General features: G+C 25.4%; 2 protein-coding genes across 7 annotated transcripts; both read left to right on the top strand.

Moving 5' to 3' along the window:
* The first annotated feature begins 867 nt into the window (after positions 1-867).
* On the top strand, positions 868-1,648 carry LOC127264475 (uncharacterized). The gene has a single exon (XM_051294022.1). The coding sequence runs from the start codon at positions 964-966 to the stop codon at positions 1,408-1,410; it is 447 nt and encodes a 148-aa protein (XP_051149979.1). The 5' UTR covers positions 868-963; the 3' UTR covers positions 1,411-1,648.
* Positions 1,649-8,934: 7,286 nt separating this feature from the next.
* Positions 8,935-16,964, top strand: LOC127264490 (serine carboxypeptidase-like 11). Of its 6 annotated transcripts, none has more exons than XM_051294041.1 (14): positions 8,935-9,183; positions 9,901-10,052; positions 12,848-12,921; positions 13,639-13,761; positions 13,840-13,942; positions 14,043-14,080; positions 14,537-14,635; positions 14,734-14,820; positions 14,911-15,036; positions 15,115-15,186; positions 15,271-15,409; positions 15,478-15,595; positions 16,209-16,254; positions 16,663-16,964. In XM_051294041.1, the coding sequence occupies exons 1-14, from the start codon at positions 9,041-9,043 to the stop codon at positions 16,744-16,746; spliced, it is 1,404 nt and encodes a 467-aa protein (XP_051149998.1). In that variant the 5' UTR covers positions 8,935-9,040; the 3' UTR covers positions 16,747-16,964. The 6 variants fall into 6 exon arrangements, with proteins under 6 accessions (XP_051149998.1, XP_051150000.1, XP_051150001.1 ...); XM_051294043.1 differs by having other exon boundaries at positions 15,478-15,591; XM_051294044.1 differs by having other exon boundaries at positions 15,288-15,409.
* The last annotated feature ends 101 nt before the right edge of the window (positions 16,965-17,065 follow it).

Below are 17,065 nucleotides of genomic sequence, written 5' to 3' on the forward strand. Positions count from 1 at the left end.
ATTAACATTCAAGTCTGGCATACATTAATTAATATAATCATTAAATTAAATATCCCTAATATTAAGTAATATCCATTAATCCATGGTGGTTGACAGTTGAAATTTTCAATTTCCAATTTCCATTTATTTATGTATATATATATTTATTTATTTATTTATGTCCAATTGCAAATATGTCCACAACTATACGCCAATCAACAAGAATTCTTGTCTGCTCCCGGGACTCCAACACCAATGTTGAGTATAGATATGCATTGAAAGTTTTCAAGACACTGTGTTTGTTTTGTGTTTTGATATTTTTTATGTGATGTGGGAATTATATAGGTAATATAAAAATAAAAAGTGTGTATTATATTAATTATTTTTTGAAAAATATGATAACATTTTTTATTAAAAGGACAAACTCCCTTTGTTTGTTTGTCTTATTAAAAAATATATATATAATTTTAGTAAAAATATATTTTTAAATTATATAAAAATATTATTATACATACAATTACTTTATACATAAAAATAAAACAGTAAAAATGTCAAAAAAAAAATTTACGGACTTCCACGATTAACAAAAAAATTATTATTTTTTAATTTATTATAAAACCTGAAGAACCATTTGATTTGTAACGAATTGATTATTACTTTTTTAAATAAAATATATTTAAAATCTTATTATGTATCACCTTAATATGCATCAATAGAGTGGCGCTCAGGTCCCGGTACCCCGCAATATTCAAACCCTAATTTCCACCCAGAAGTCGTGTGGCGTCTATTAACCAATTAATCATCAAAATACCTATTAAAAAAATATATATATATATATTATTATTTCCCTATAACACGACCAAAAATCTTTGAACAGTGGAACCTTCGTATTCTTTCATTATAAAAAGAATCGAACTCAAAAAAATTTCTTACCCATAATTTCAATCAATCCCCAAAACCCTAAAATTTCGATTTTTCAGAAAAATGAAGACAAAGGCAAATCAGCAAAATATCTTCGTCCGTTTAATAACAAGTCCATATCGGGCTTTCTGCCGGGCCCGGGACTTCTACGTCAACTCCATGATACAATGCGCCACCGGAAACGCCGCCGGCCTCCGCGGCGGCGGCGGCGCCGCTCTGCACGCGGCGGACCTGCCCCGGAGCTTCAGCGTCAATTCGGTCCGGTCGGATGATCGGAGCGAGGATTTCCGGGAGCTGGTCCGGGCGGCGTCCGCCCGGAGCGGCAGAGTTACGGCGGCTCCGCCGCCGGCGCCGCCGAGGAGCGTCAGCGTCGGGATGGGGAGGATTGACGAAGATCAGCCGCGAATCGATTTTGGTGAAGAAATTGATGCGAGGTTGAAGAAGGAGGTGATGAAGTATAACCGGAGCAAAAGTCAGGCCGGCGGCGCCGTCGCCGGAAAATTCTTTTGACGGCGGAGATGAGAGCTTTTTCGTCTTTTCATTATTGCATATATCTGTTCTTATCCGTGGATTATACTCCTCCTTATTATTATAATTATTTTTTAAAAAAATTATTATTAACAAATATATATAGTTGTTGTTAGATAAAATTGTATTTTCAGTCCATAAATTAAATACTCCCTCCGTCCCACATACCATGTCCACGTTGCCCCGTTTCTGTCAGTCTCACATGTCATGTCATTTTTTTTTTTAAAATGATTATATACTTTAATCTCATTTTAAACTTTTTAATTTTTTTTAAATTGTAATTAAACTAATTAGTTATCTTAATTTTAATTTATAATTATTTATATTATAAGATAATTATTTTCACTAGTACATTCTTAATTATCTACTAATTACACTTCTCATAAAATATTGTGTCTACAATATAGCAATACGTGGAACGGAGGGAGTAATACTTAGCCCATCTCAATTATTTTTACATATTTTACTTTTGTCATAATTCTTTTAGGTTTTTAATTTTGATATTTATTTATATGGTATCATGCTTATTATTATTATTATTTTTTTTATATGGAATGGAAAAAGAAAATTAATGTGTAAAGTTTCAAAAAAATGATAGATTAAAAATAGAGTGTTTATTTGTTTAGTATTTTAGTTTAAGGTATTTTTGTACCCGAGGTATAAAAAATTATATTCTATTTTAAATATTTACTTTTTGTAAGATAATACTCTCTTCGTCTCAAAACTATATATTCATTTGCTTTTTCATTTAAAATTCAGATCCATACTAATTTCAAATTCAAAAAATAATGATCTGAATAATTATGTATTTTAATAATTCTATTATAGCACATGCCCAAAATAAAATGGACAGCTAATCATGTGTACAGTTGTTTGGGTAAATTGTAAGTATAATATTTTTTCTTCTATTTTAGTAAAAATATTTAAATAGTCGGATTTTATTTATTACATTAAATATTCTTATGTTAAATTAAAAAATGTACAAAAATAACTTTTTTGTCCAAAGTTATATTTGATTGTAAATACCCATTTAAATACACAAGTTTTATAAAAAAAAAAAATCTAATATTTTCAATAATTTTATTTGAATGAAAAATAATAAATAACTGATCAATCTTTCATTATATATATATATTTAAAATTAAATAACAATTTATAGGAACTAATTTCTTGTGGATAGATATCCACAAAGGACTGTAGAAAAAAATAAATAAAAATTGATAGTCGATGTCTTTTGAATCATAAAATTTATTGTATATCTAGTGAAAGATTTATTAAACATTTTGTGAATTGAAATTCTCGTATGTAAATTGTTATTTTGTTATATGAAACTGGATCACTAAATCTGGTATGTTATTTATTTTTTTTGTTTATATTGTATTCTCTCTGTCCTTTAATCATCTATTTTTTTTTTTTTTTATTTTGGTCTGTCCATTGACAATTTATCAATTTTTTTTTTTAGTAATTATACTGTTTACCTAACGTTACAAATATCCTTTCAATTTACAATATATTATACGAATATATTACCTTTATATCAAAAAATTGGCTCTTATGTAATTTTGGACGACCATTTTGTCAATTGGGAAAAAGTTTGAGAATAATCTCATGCTATTTTAAAATTCAATCAACTATCCGGGCCGTTAATTAAACGAACGGTCACGATTCAATGTCCATTTACACAGGAAATCTTAATTTAATAATTCACAATAATCAATTATTATGATTGTAACATTTTAAAAAGGCCAATTTGGACTGGTTCAAAAGTCAAGAACTGATGAGCTATTCAAAATCTAATCAAATTGAATAAATAATAATAATAAAAAAATAAAAAATAAAAACAAACCTTATGTGCATGCTTACAAATAAGTCAACTTTCAGACAATATTATTGAAATAAAGTGTTGTCGATAGGACTGGCGTTTGATGTGTACGTTTCTTCTGTAAGTATATATATATATATTTAATGACCAATTTATTTATTATGCATGTTGTTATTTATTTATTTTTATGATATACATTTAATTTTTTAGACAAATAATTAATATAAGAAAAAATATATATATATATATAATGTTACAATTATAATCAACCCGCGGCCGCTACCCGAAAATGTGTAAGTAAACCTCCAGTCAAACTTAAGATCTGAGGCATCGGGGATTTGAACCCATGACCTCACGGTCACAAGTCCAACCCATACATCACCAAACGTACCGTTACTAGACATCATATATATTAAGATTACTAAGGTGGGTTTGGATTGGCTTCTAAAAATATATTTTTGGATTTTTTCTGAAAAAAAAAAAAAAAAATTATTTATTTTTATATTGATTTTTGATCTAAAGTTGAAATTATTTTTGGAACTTTTTTATTTTTTTTTTGAAAACATCTTATGGAGTGTTTAAAAAAAAAAAAAAAAAGAAATATCTTCAATTAAGTATTATTTTATCTACTAATAATAAATAACATAAAATAAAAATAAAAACAATTCATTTATATATTATAATTAAATCAAAATTTATATATAATTTAATTTTAATTTTAATTCTAATTTTATATGTTATATTTATATTAAATCTAAAAAATTGAAATATTAAATTAAAAAATATAAATTTTAGTTATATAATAATCTAATAGTTTTAAATACTATAATTTATAAAGTGTTAGAATAAATTGTAACGTAAAATTTATTTAAAATTAATTATTTTTATTTTTATTTATATATTATACTAAAATTAACATTAAAAATATAAGTATACATTGAATTTAACAAATATGGATAGTTCAATTTTTTTTTAATTTAATCTATTAAATTTTAAAATAAATTAAAAATTTTAATAAAATAAATACAACTTATATTAAAAGATAGAAAATATTTTTTTTCTATAATATACTTATAATTTTTATTTTATTTTTATTTTTTTTTATCAAATTCGGTCCTTCAATTTAAAATGTATTTGATTTATATAAATATATATATTATCTTTGTTTATCCAAAGTTGAGGAATCCCTAGAGACGTGGCCACTAATCGAACTATACAAATAAACTAGATACTTGTATTTTATTATTATTGTTTTTTTTTTATATATAGGAGTATTTTTTATTCAACAAACAACATATTAACTATTTAAAAATAAAAAATAAAATGTATAATAATCATTTTTATAAAATATTTCATATTTTTTTATATGATTTTGATTTTGAATTTAAATTTGGTAATAATAAAATTTTAAATTAAAATAATAATTTGAAAAGACAAATAAGTGTTGATAGTTATTTTCAATACTTTTTCAATTTCAATTAAAAATATTATTTTTACTATTTCTTTTTTGTTTTATTAAAAAATATTCACTTATTAATATAATAAAAGTAATAATATACTAATAACAAATACTTTTAAAGTTTAATAAATTTACAAATGTGTTATTACATATAATTAATTTATATATAAAATATAAAGAATAAAATATCAATATATATATAATACAGATCAGTTCAAAAGAAAGACCGCAAAGTGCAGAAATCAAGAAAAATAAAAAATTGAAAAAAAAATATATAATTAAATTTTAATATAATATAATAAATAAAAACAAATATTTATTTGATATTTTCAAAAATAAAATAAAATAAAATAAAATAAAATAAATTGAAATAGTAATATCTAACCCAAAATCCCAACAAGCAAACACGCTATCAATGCAACAAATTTTAAACGTCAAAAAAATAAATAAATATATGAATTGTAAAATTAAAAAAAAAAAAAAAAAAGAACTAAAAATTAAATTGTCTAGATAGGCCGGTCCAGGCCCACTTTGTAAAGACCCGATTAAGCCCAAACTTGGATAGAGTGAAATAATTTTGAATGGATTTACGAATAACAAAAATATAAATTATTCAATTTTGTTAATATAAAAAATAATATTTTATATTAAATATAATTTTTTACAAATCTATGTGAATTTATATTAATATTTAAAATCGAGCCCATGTTCAAATTTTATATTGCTATGCCCAAGACTGTATTGGGATTCTAGTGGGCTTGTGGCCCAACCTTTTATGAGTTTGATATTATAATAAAGAATTACTATATGCTTCTCCGTCCTAGATAATATTGACTTATTATTGTAGATACAAAATTTAAATAAAATATAATAATTAATAAAATAATTATAAATTAATATTAACTAAAATTAAAAAATTATAAATTATAAATTTTAAAATATAATTAATATATATAATTAATTTTTTTTTTAAAAAAATAAATTATATAAGATAGACGAAATTAAAAAATAAGAACAAATTATGTGAAAGTATATATTAAAAACTCTTTATTTTTATAAAAATCTATTTTATTATTAATTTTTTTTATTTGTAGTGATAAAAAACATATAAATCATCTTAAATAAATATTATTATTTCTTCTTTTATTTAATTTGGATAATGTAAGGCATTCTATCCCCCTAACTTAATAGTATAATAACAAGTCTATAATACTCCTGTTTACAAAGTTTACATGTTTCTATTTTGAAACGTTCAGTTACAAAGTTTACATTTCATTAAATACCCTATTTTTTTTCACAAATATCCTTACTTTATATCACATTATTATTTTTACACAAAAAAAAATAAGGACAAAAATATCATTACACTACTTTTAATTACTCACTATAATTAAAATATTATAATTTTTTAAACACCGCGGCGAGTAAATGTAGCGGACGAAGGAAATATTTCATTGGATTCCACTTGGAAAAAAGTGACATAAATAATTGCGTGTCACCATACAAATGCATTGATTGCAACAAACCCAACACATGCCATGTTTATATGAAATTATCCAAATATATAATATATATTTATATATATATATATTTTTACTTACAAATTTTTGTCTTCATTGTTCATCCATTTTATTTTTAAGTACATAATTTTTTATAAATATTATTTCATATCCCACCTAATTTATTCTCTTTAATTTAGACACATAATTTTAAATATGATGTAATTAGTAAATAATTAAAAATATATTAGTAAAAATAATATAATTTAATAAAAATAATTATATATTAAAATTAAGATGACTAAATAATTTAATTAAAATAAAAAGTTATAAATTATAAATTTTAAAATGTAATTAAAGTGTATAATTATATTTCTAAAAAAAATAAAAAATATTATGTGGAACAAAAATAGAAAAAGTTGATAAATTAAGTGAGACCAAATGAACATTCCCTCTATTCCGGTTCAAAAAGGCTATTTGGAGTTTTGTTGTAGATTAAAAAATAATAATATTTTATTAGTTAGTAGAAATATGTAAGAAATTTTTGACATTTTTGCGCTTTGACTTTATTTAAAGATAATTGTATGTGTAATGATATATTTGCAATTTAGATAAAAAGTTAAGTCTATTTTAGTATTGGTGTATGATTATTTTTCCTAAAATAGGAAAGAGATACTTAGAGTAGGACGGACGAAAATGATAAAAATGGTATTTTGAGTAGAGACGAAAGGATTACAAAAAATACAATATATGTTAAAATAATAGATATATTTTAAAATTTTAATATAATATATAATTTTTTATTTTACCGATACGATTTGATATAACTAACATAAAAAAATATATTTATATTATTTTAAGATACCGCTCTGTTTCGCCGATGGAACGAGGGCGAGAGTAGAGCACACACGCTCTATGCTTTTCCCCAACTTTTTCTCGAGTAGGATAATGAGTTTTAATTAGTTAATTGTTATTAAAAATATACAAAATCATCGAAAATTTTATTATGAAAATCGACAAAAGTTTTGACTAGATTTGGTTAAGCTCAGTCTCAAATCAAACTCGGAACAAAAATCGACACTAAAACACACATAACTAGCGATTATACAAAAGAATCGGCCCAAGACTTACAATACACAAAGAAAACAACTCCACATACAAAGAAATAAGACAAACAAATGTCTACAGCGTTGAACGAGTCCCTTGCAACTACAAACAACAACAGGGAGAAAAACGTGTCAAATGAACTCCACAGAGTTACAACGGTGCCTGTGAATCGCCGTAGGAAGGTGTGAGTGAGAGAGTTTGAAGAGGCTAGAGAAGGCGAGAGTTTTAGAATGAAGTGGAAGTGTATAAAAACTTCTGACTGCGCTCTCTCTGTTTATATATACAAATCAACGGCCATAATCAATGACCTAGATCGGATGGTCAAGATCAAGTCTTGTTTTAAAAAAATGCAGATCCAGTGGCAAGTATGGGACAAGGGACTGGGTCGGGATAAGTCGGCAGCCAAGGTAGGTCGGTAGCTTTGGGTAAGTCAGGCAACCAGGGAATCGGTAGCCAGAGTAGTTGACAGCCAGGGTAGTCAATAGTCAGTAGTCAGAGAAGTCGGCAGCCTTGGATCGTACAAGAGACCAAATCTAGGGGTGAGCATTGGTTGGTTCAAACAAAAAAAAATCGATTTTTTTTTGGGTACGTGTTGTTTGGTTTGGATTGTTCAGTTAATTGATTTGGTTCGGTCCAAAACCAAATTTATAAATTTCGGTTTCAGCTTGATTATGATTTTCAATTTTTAACTTTGATTAACCGAAAATACCAAACTTTTAAAAATAGTAATAAATTATATATAAATAAATAATTTATATTATAATTTTGAGTATTTATATTTGATTGTATATTAAAAATATATATTAATAAATAAAAGTTCGGTTTCTTCGGTTTTAAACAAAACTGAACCGAACTAGTTTGGTTCGGTTTACTTGGTTTTGAAAAATTTTGGTTCGGTTTCGATTTCAATTTTTATATTTCGAAAATCGGTAAAAATTGAAAGTTCGGTTTGGTTTGAACCGAACCAACTGAATGCACACCCCTAATCAAATCAGGGTAAGTCGGTAGCTTTGGATCATGTGCCAGGGCCAAGGCTCAGGCTCATTTCAAGTTGCATAATTAGGCATGTGTCTTATTTGAAGTGGATCCAATAGAATTAAAAAATTCAAACATTAATAATAGTTAATTATGAAATTATTTATTATTTATTTTTGTATGTGATAAAATAAGAGATCAATTCTTTGTTTGAATATATGTTTAACTATTTTAAGTATTATATTTTAATCAAATATATAGAATATGATAAAATTGTAATTAATATTAAATTAATTTTAGAAAAAATAATGAGTTTAAATGTAAATTAAATATTTATTTATTAAAAAGAGAAATAAAAATAAAATAATAGTAATTTTTTATATTCAGTCTGTTCACTCAACGTTTTTTAATAATTGATTTTTTATATGTAGTTTGAAAATTGTATTAATAATATAAAAACAATATTTTATATTAAATAATTTACTTTTTATAAATCAATAATACGTTTTATATTAATATGTATATATATATATATATTTTTTAAATAATATTTATGAAAAATTATTCACTAAAAAGTACATTGAGTTATATTATATTATATTATATATATATATATATAGTATGATAGAGGAGTGGTTGGAAAATCCAACGAAACAAGCTATGTGTAGACCAACCTAGTCATCAAAGTAATAGTGAGTTTTCAAATAAATAAATCAACCAAACAGGTCATTAGGTGCAGAAGCACCGATCATGATGAGGTATTATTATTGCCGTATCGTCGTCGTTTTCTTCTTCTTCATATGGATTAAGGACCTGTTTGGCCGCGCCGAAGCTTCACCCGTCGAATTTCTCCCTGGATTTGACGGCCCTCTTCCATTTCATCTCGAAACCGGGTAAATAAATATATATATATATATATAATTTCATTTAAATCGATCCCTTGTAAATTGTGTGAGGCTTGTAGTTTTTTTTTTTTCTTAAAAAAAATTAAATTCAAAATCAAATCAAATATTTATTGAACTCCAAATTCAATCACAAATCCTTCATTTTAATTGCAATTCACACACACATATATTATATATATAAAGTATTTTTGTTTATAATTTTTATTTTTACTATAAATTAGAAGATAAAAATATCAATCATTATGCGTACATATTAAAATCCGTGTCAAAAAATATACATTTATTTTTTATGCGAAATTTAAAAAATAATAGTATTTTAATTATAGTGGACAGGTAAAAATAGTTTAATAATATTTTTTTTCTTTTTTTTTTTTTTTTATAAAAGTAATGATTTGATGTAAAGTAAGGATATATATAAAAAAAATAGAGTCTTGAATGAAATTGTTATTTTGTAATTAGATATCCCAAAATAAAAATAAATATATTTTATAGCTGAACGCAGGGAGTATTTTTTTATTAATAAAATATTATATTCAAATTATTATTCAAACTTAATCTAAAAAAATAATAATAAAAAATGTATTCTTTTGAAGTTTGGTTCTATAATATGATTATATATATATATTTTTTTTTCTTGTATGTTTTGAATTTCAATATTTTTTAAAATTAAAATGAAGTAACATATATATATATATATATGTACAGATATATTGGAGTAGATGAAGGAGAAAACGTGGAGTTGTTTTATTACTTTGTACGGTCATCGTCTTCATCAAATGGAAATGATGATCCATTGATTCTATGGTTAGTTGGTGGGCCTGGCTGCTCTGGACTTTCTGCACTCCTTTATGAGATAGGTCAATATTTAATTATTTTTTATTTTTTATTCATTATTTTGGATTTTAGATTATTACGGGTATGTTTTTTTACTCAAATTTTATTATTTGGATTCTGTATTTTTTTTAAAAAATATTCCTTCCGTCTTAAAAGTATAATTTTATTGGATTGGACACAGAATTTAAGAAAAATTGATATTATATAGGTAGTTGATAAAAAGTAAGGATAAATGACTTTTTTGTCCTTGTGAATATATTAGTATAAAAAGCAGTGGCAATTGTGTAATAATAATGAAAAAGTAAGATAGTTTTACGGTGATATGGTTATTTATGAAAATGAGATTATTGTTTTGGGACGGACAAAAATGGTAAACAAGACTGTTGTATTGAGACGGAAGGAGTATATTTTTTTTCCTTTTACAAAATATTCCATCAAACTTTATTTTAATATCAAATTCAAACCAATTTTTCTCAAACTCAACCAAAAGAAACAAACCCTAGATATGTTTTGCCATTTCAGATTATTCATTTTTTATTTTTATTTTTAAAGTAATTGTACTTAACATTATAAATACTTTTTTAATTTACAATATATTAAACAAATGTCATTACATTTATATCATACAATACTAATAAGGTTAATTTAGTCTTTTTTATTTTTTATTTATACTATATCTCACTGTAATACTAATATTTCTAAAACTCCGTAAAAATAAACGGATAGATAGATATGAGACAGAGAAATATAATATAAATAAATATATATTAGATTTAATGTTTCGAAAAAATAATATATATATATATTTATGTAGTAATATTTTAAATGATTAAGTATAATATTTATTTAGAACAAAAAATGATGATTAATGAATGGCAAATAATTTTGAAAACATGAGTAAAGAAAGTTGTTTTTGGAAATAAAATTATAAGTTTTGAATGTTTTACATAGACTATTTATTTTTTTATATGATTTTTGTTTTTTGTTATTGTTTTTTTGTTTTTGGCTTATTATCATTATAATTATATGACAATTAACAATAATGTTAAATATCAAAATAAATTATATAATGGGTTGAATTCTGTATAAATAAATCTGGGTTTGTTTTCAAAGAATAAAACCTCACTTAGGGTTCAAAGTAATGGTTTCTTTTAAAATATTTTCATAAATATTTTGGGTTTGTTCATTTTGCATATTTAGATGAATATATTTTGTTACGTTTAAGTACCAAAAATTATTTTCGTAAATGATAATATAAAAATAATATTTTATACTCATTTCGTCCTATATAAAAAGTAATATTTATTTTTTTCACATAAAGTTTTAAATATCATTATTATATAAGGTTGTAGTAAAAGACAAAAATACCTTATTAGTATTGTGAATATATTGTAACTTTGAAAGATATTTATTATATTAGGTAGAAGTACTAAATTAGAAAATAATATCCTTGTTTTTGGACGGACGAAAATGAAAAATAAAATTCTTTTTATAGGACGAAGGAAGTATTAAACTATTGATTTTTTTGTGAGTGAATTAAAAAATATACTCCATCCGTCACATATCTATATATCCATTTGTTTTTTGCACGGATTTTTAGAAATATTAGTATTATATTGAAATAAAGTACAAAATAAAGGGAAAAAAACTAAATTATCCCTATTAGTATTGTATGATATAAAGGTAATGACATTTGTGTAATATATTAGTATTATCCCTATTAGTATAATTATTAAAAAAAAATGAATATTTTGTTATGAGACAGACCAAAATAAAATAATATTTATGAGAATTATACCGTCCAAAACACTAATGAACAAATAATGGTGAATTGTATTTTATAATAATGAATAAAACCCTTTGCTTTTGAGTTTGAAAATGTGGTTTTGAGTTCTTGTAATTGTGGTTTGATGGAGTAATATTTTATATAAAAAATTAATGATAACATTTTAATTTTAAAAATTATGTTAAGAATATATGTATATATTTTGAAAATTGAGAAACTCAAAGCAAATTTGGATTTTAACGAAAAATAAAAATTAAATATATAATAAAAGAAAAAAAAAATTATAATATTTTCAATATCTACTGAATATGTGATATTTTTTTTAAAAAAAAATGGATAACTAAGTATAAAAGCACAACTGAGAAAATGGATAAGAACGAGTTATTTTTGGAAAGCCTTTTATTTTACTATTGTATACTTAATGTGACAAAAAAAAGGTTGTCGAAAAAAGAGGGTTTGTCAAATTATGAGTGCGTTTTAATTGTATTTTATAATGTTTATTTATTTATAGAGAAACCAAATGATAATTATTTAATATATATTTCAGCATATTTATAATACATTATATGTTATATTATATTTAATATATATCATATTATAAATTATATGTAAATATATATTGATTATATATATAATATATTGATTCGGTCAAATAAGTCATATATTGACTTGATCGGATCTGGTTGGATCAGTAAAGAATTTGCAACCATGGTTATACGGAATATTAAATAGAGTTCGAAATAAAATATTTGAAAGAAAAATAACATCATTAAAAAGAGGAATAAATATAAATATTCGATGTAATGTAAATAAGTTTTGTAAGTGATATTTTATACAACAACAACAAAAAAAATAAAATAAAACAATAATAATAAAAAATCTATGCAATATTTAAAAATATATATTTGAGATGATATGTTTTGAAAGAAAAATATTATTAATATATAATTATAAAAATAATTTGAAAATATATGTAAACAATTTGGGGATTTATTTGAATTGATATTTTTGAAGTATTGTTATTTGCCATAGGGCCTCTATTTATTGACAAGGGAGAAGACGAGGGCTTGCCAAAGCTATCTTTGAATCCTTATGCATGGACAAAGGTACACGAACAATCCATCCGCGTTAAACGAAACAAGTTTTAAGATTTTGAAGGGCAAAATAAGTGTGTTTGTTTTATGAAATATTTTGAAACGATATCCTTTTTTTTTTTTTTTTTTTTAATGTGAGACATAAGAAATGTGTAGATAATATAAAAATAATTAATCATATACTCCCTTTATCCCGTTGGAAGGGTGGCGTTTGCTTTTTGCACGTAGATTTTTTGAATATTAGTATTATATTGGATTGTAGTAAAAAAAACAAAAATACCCCTATTAGTATGATGTAATATAAAAATAATGACATTTGTGTAATATATTGTAATTTGAAAGGGTATTTATTATGTGAAATAAATAGTACAATTACTAGATTAGGAAATGGTAATCTTGTTTTGAGACAGACAAAAATGAAAAATGATAATCTTTCAATGGGACGGAGGAAATATCATTTTTTTTTAGAAAACATGTAAGGAAAAAATATAAAGTGAACACAGTCATTTTTACCAGTTCGACTTGCCTTTTTCAAAGAAGAAAAAGGAACTTGGGCAAGGGAAGGATTAGTCGTATGCATAAAAAAAAAATCAACAAAATTACAAAAATATTAATATTTTTCACTAAAAAAAACTTTTTGAAGAATAGAAGGACAAATTAATAAAACTATATAAATTTTTATTTTACTTTTTTCCGGCAACCATGAATGAATCAAACTAATGTATGTAGTTAACAAACATCATATTTTTGGACTTGCCTGTCGGAACGGGCTTTTCGTATGCCAAAACACTCAATGCTGCCCATTCGACTGGCTCGCAATCTTGCCATCAAGCTTATCAATTTCTTCGAAAGGTGTGTGTTTATTTATTTTGATCATCCTATAATTGATGTTTATGCTTTCCATTAATAAACATGAATTCATATTTTCAGTGGTTAATCGATCATCCAGAGTTTGCATCGAATCCATTCTACATTGGAGGGAGCTCATACACCGGCATGACGGTGCCCTTTATTGCTCGGTTAATATCCGATGGTATAGTGATTAGTGGATAAATTTTCATCGTGTACTTGTCATCATGAACTTATGGTAGCGATCTAATTATTTTTTAATGTGTCTTTGTTGCACGATGTAGGGAATGAGGCGGGAGTTGAGCCTCGGATCAACATCAAGGTTTCAGTTCTTACAAGAGAAATCACAAAATAGGCACAGTTTAAAAATTCGATCTGAACCCAATACGAAAAAATCATACTTGAGCTTTAATTAAAAAAGTTCGAAAAAATTTAGGCCATGCCTGGCGCAACACAAGTATGAACCGGGCTGTTTCCGAGCCCATCAATATCGAGTCGTGCTCTCAGTCCGTCCCAAATTTTAAATTAAATATAATTAAAAATAATAATTTTATAAATATATTAACAAATAAATTTATATATAAAAAATAAAGATATAGTGCAATGGTATAGTTCCTATCTTACAATATTATGTCATTGATTCAATTATCACACTTAATCAGAAAAAACTTAATTAAATTGTTTTAGAATTTTATTTTATTTTATTTTATTTTTTTATTTTGAAAAAAAAATTAGCTAGGATTTGTGATCGCTAAGATTTTGGAGTCGATGGTTGTAGGGATATGTGTTGGGCAACGGCGCAACATTCCCGGACGAAGGGAACTACAAGATACCATTCGCTCACGGGATGGGACTAATATCCGATGAACTCTATGAGGTTATTTATTATATGAAATTTCGGTTGCAATATTGAAAACTTTGTTCCAAGTTTCAATTTTGTCGTTTTTATCATAAGCCTCTTATGTTCGACTGCAGTCGTTAATGCAAACTTGTGAAGGGAACTACGTGAATGTAGATTCTAGCAACCATCCGTGTTTGGATAATCTCGACACTTTCCATCAGGCAAGAAGTCCTTTGCACGCTTTATTTCATTTCTATTTATGCCAATTCTTGCACCCCACTTGAATAATTACTCGATCTTGCATTTTGTAGTTGGTGGATGATTTGTCTGGTGAACAAATTTTAGACCCAACGTGCGAACGTATAGATTCAAGATCTTCACGCAATGGGCATCGAGTACTTTACAATGAAGAGCGAATTTGCACTAAAAAATGTTATGTAAGAATTCAATTACATTTATATTGCTTGAATCCCTATCAATGGTCTAATCTACGGACTTTCTTTTTTTGGTCTTAGACTTATAGGCATCAATACGTTCCTATTTGGGCTAACAATCCTAGTGTGCAAGAAGCCCTACATATTCGAGAGGTATGATTTATTACATAGCAAAACTAAAAGAATACATCGATACATACACATTTTCTTTAAAAATTTATAATCATATGAGTATAGAATTATAATATGCGTAGGGGAGCATTGTTGGATTGTGGGAGCGATGTAACCGTAGTTTGCCTTACACTAATGGGACGTGGGATAGCACTCCTATTCACGCGTATCTTAGCACGAAAGGCTATAGATCACTTATATATAGGTAAGACAATGTACAAGCATTTATGTTCGATTTATGACCATATAATCTTTTTTTTACAACATATGTAGCGGTGACCACGACATGGTTATGCCTTTCCTTTCGACGCAAGCGTGGATTAGATCTCTTAACTATTCGATTATGGATGAGTGGAGACAATGGCTTGTACGTGGGCAAATTGCCGGGTATGTAAGTTCTTGATTGTGCAACATTAGTTTGATTTCGATGTGTTAATATATATATGTTAATTTAATTTATATCGGTTTTATATTTCATATATAAATAGGCTTGCAGTCACATTGTTAATGTATATACAATTTAGAAATTCCCTAAAACATAACATAAGAAAACATAACATAAGAAATGTTCGATCGACCAATGATTTGTAAATGTCTAATTAATCTATGTACACATTGATTGTGTTAATATCTAAAAAAGTTATAAATAATAAAAATACATGCTCAATATCTAGTTTAATGAAAATTAGATTTTGAGCATGTAATTTTTCTAAGAGATTCATTGACAATATAAATAGTATGTCTCATCAATATAATACACCAATTCTGTTTAAATAGAAATTTTGTAAAAAAAAAAGTGTATTTGATGTAATTTTTTTTTTCAAAAAAATAAGTGCTAATAAATAGTTTTGCAAAAATGCCTATGTAACCGGAGCTTTTTTATTTATATTATTTAATACCCTTTTAGATTATGAATTTTTATATTTTCTAAAGAAACTTATCAAATAGTTACCCATGAAATTTTTAAAATTTTATGTTGTAAAAGATTCATCGTATGGTTACAGGTACACGAGGACTTACGCCAATAACATGACATTTGCAACCGTCAAGGCAAGAATTCATAGCCATATGCACGCATGCATTTGAATTTGAATTTAAATTTTGTTCTTTATGGGGATGACAATAGATCCGAGTCTAGTTGATATTCAATTCATTTCACCGGGATTGGATCCAAATTTTAGATATTGGGTCAATTGTCGAATAAATATTTTAGATCCAATATCAAATTTGTGTATGATGGTAGATCTAAACCAAAAATAAAAAATAAAAAATCTATATATACAAATAATTACAAATTGTTTTAAAATATAATAAATTTAATTTATAATTGGGTTTGATTGAATTTGTGTTCATGATCAAGTTAGTTAGATTTAGGCTCGAATTAAGTTAGAACTAATTAAATTTATCTTATCAGATCTCGTATCTTACCATATTTTATGTGCTGCTTATATATTGAAGGGAGGCGCCCATGTAGCTCCGGAGAGCAACCCCGAGGAATGTTTTGCGATGTTCGAAAGATGGATTTCTTACAAGCCTCTCTAATATTATCGGAAAAGTTGTGTAAGCTTGCGTGGAGCTTGTCTAAGTTGTGTTATGTGTTGAAATGCCGATTTGATCCATTGAACTATTTTATCGAATAGTATTGAACGTGTTCAATAATCTAGGGTACTTGTTGAACTATGTAAGATGCTCGACTCATAGACATAAGATTGTGTTATTTTATTATTTTATTTATTTATTTTTAATAGTGTTGGAATCCACAGCTATTACTATTTCGGTGCACATTGCTAAACAAACCGTGACGGAATCAACTTCTAAATTTTGGAGATTCAAGATATTTGTTCACTTCCACTGAGGTGAA

Source organism: Andrographis paniculata, unplaced genomic scaffold, assembly GCF_009805555.1.
Source record: "Andrographis paniculata isolate CXL003 unplaced genomic scaffold, ASM980555v1 Contig70END, whole genome shotgun sequence".
In the NCBI taxonomy this organism is placed as follows: Eukaryota; Viridiplantae; Streptophyta; class Magnoliopsida; order Lamiales; family Acanthaceae; genus Andrographis; species Andrographis paniculata.

Bases quoted from the DNA above. Each gene is read 5' to 3' on its own strand.
- LOC127264475 (XM_051294022.1), top strand. From the start codon at position 964: ATGAAGACAAAGGCAAATCAGCAAAATATCTTCGTCCGTTTAATAACA.
- LOC127264490 (XM_051294041.1), top strand. From the start codon at position 9,041: ATGATGAGGTATTATTATTGCCGTATCGTCGTCGTTTTCTTCTTCTTC. The intron at 12,922-13,638 runs GTACACGAACAA...TAATGTATGTAG, and splicing joins ATCCTTATGCATGGACAAAG to TTAACAAACATCATATTTTT. The intron at 13,943-14,042 runs GTATAGTGATTA...TGCACGATGTAG, and splicing joins TGCTCGGTTAATATCCGATG to GGAATGAGGCGGGAGTTGAG.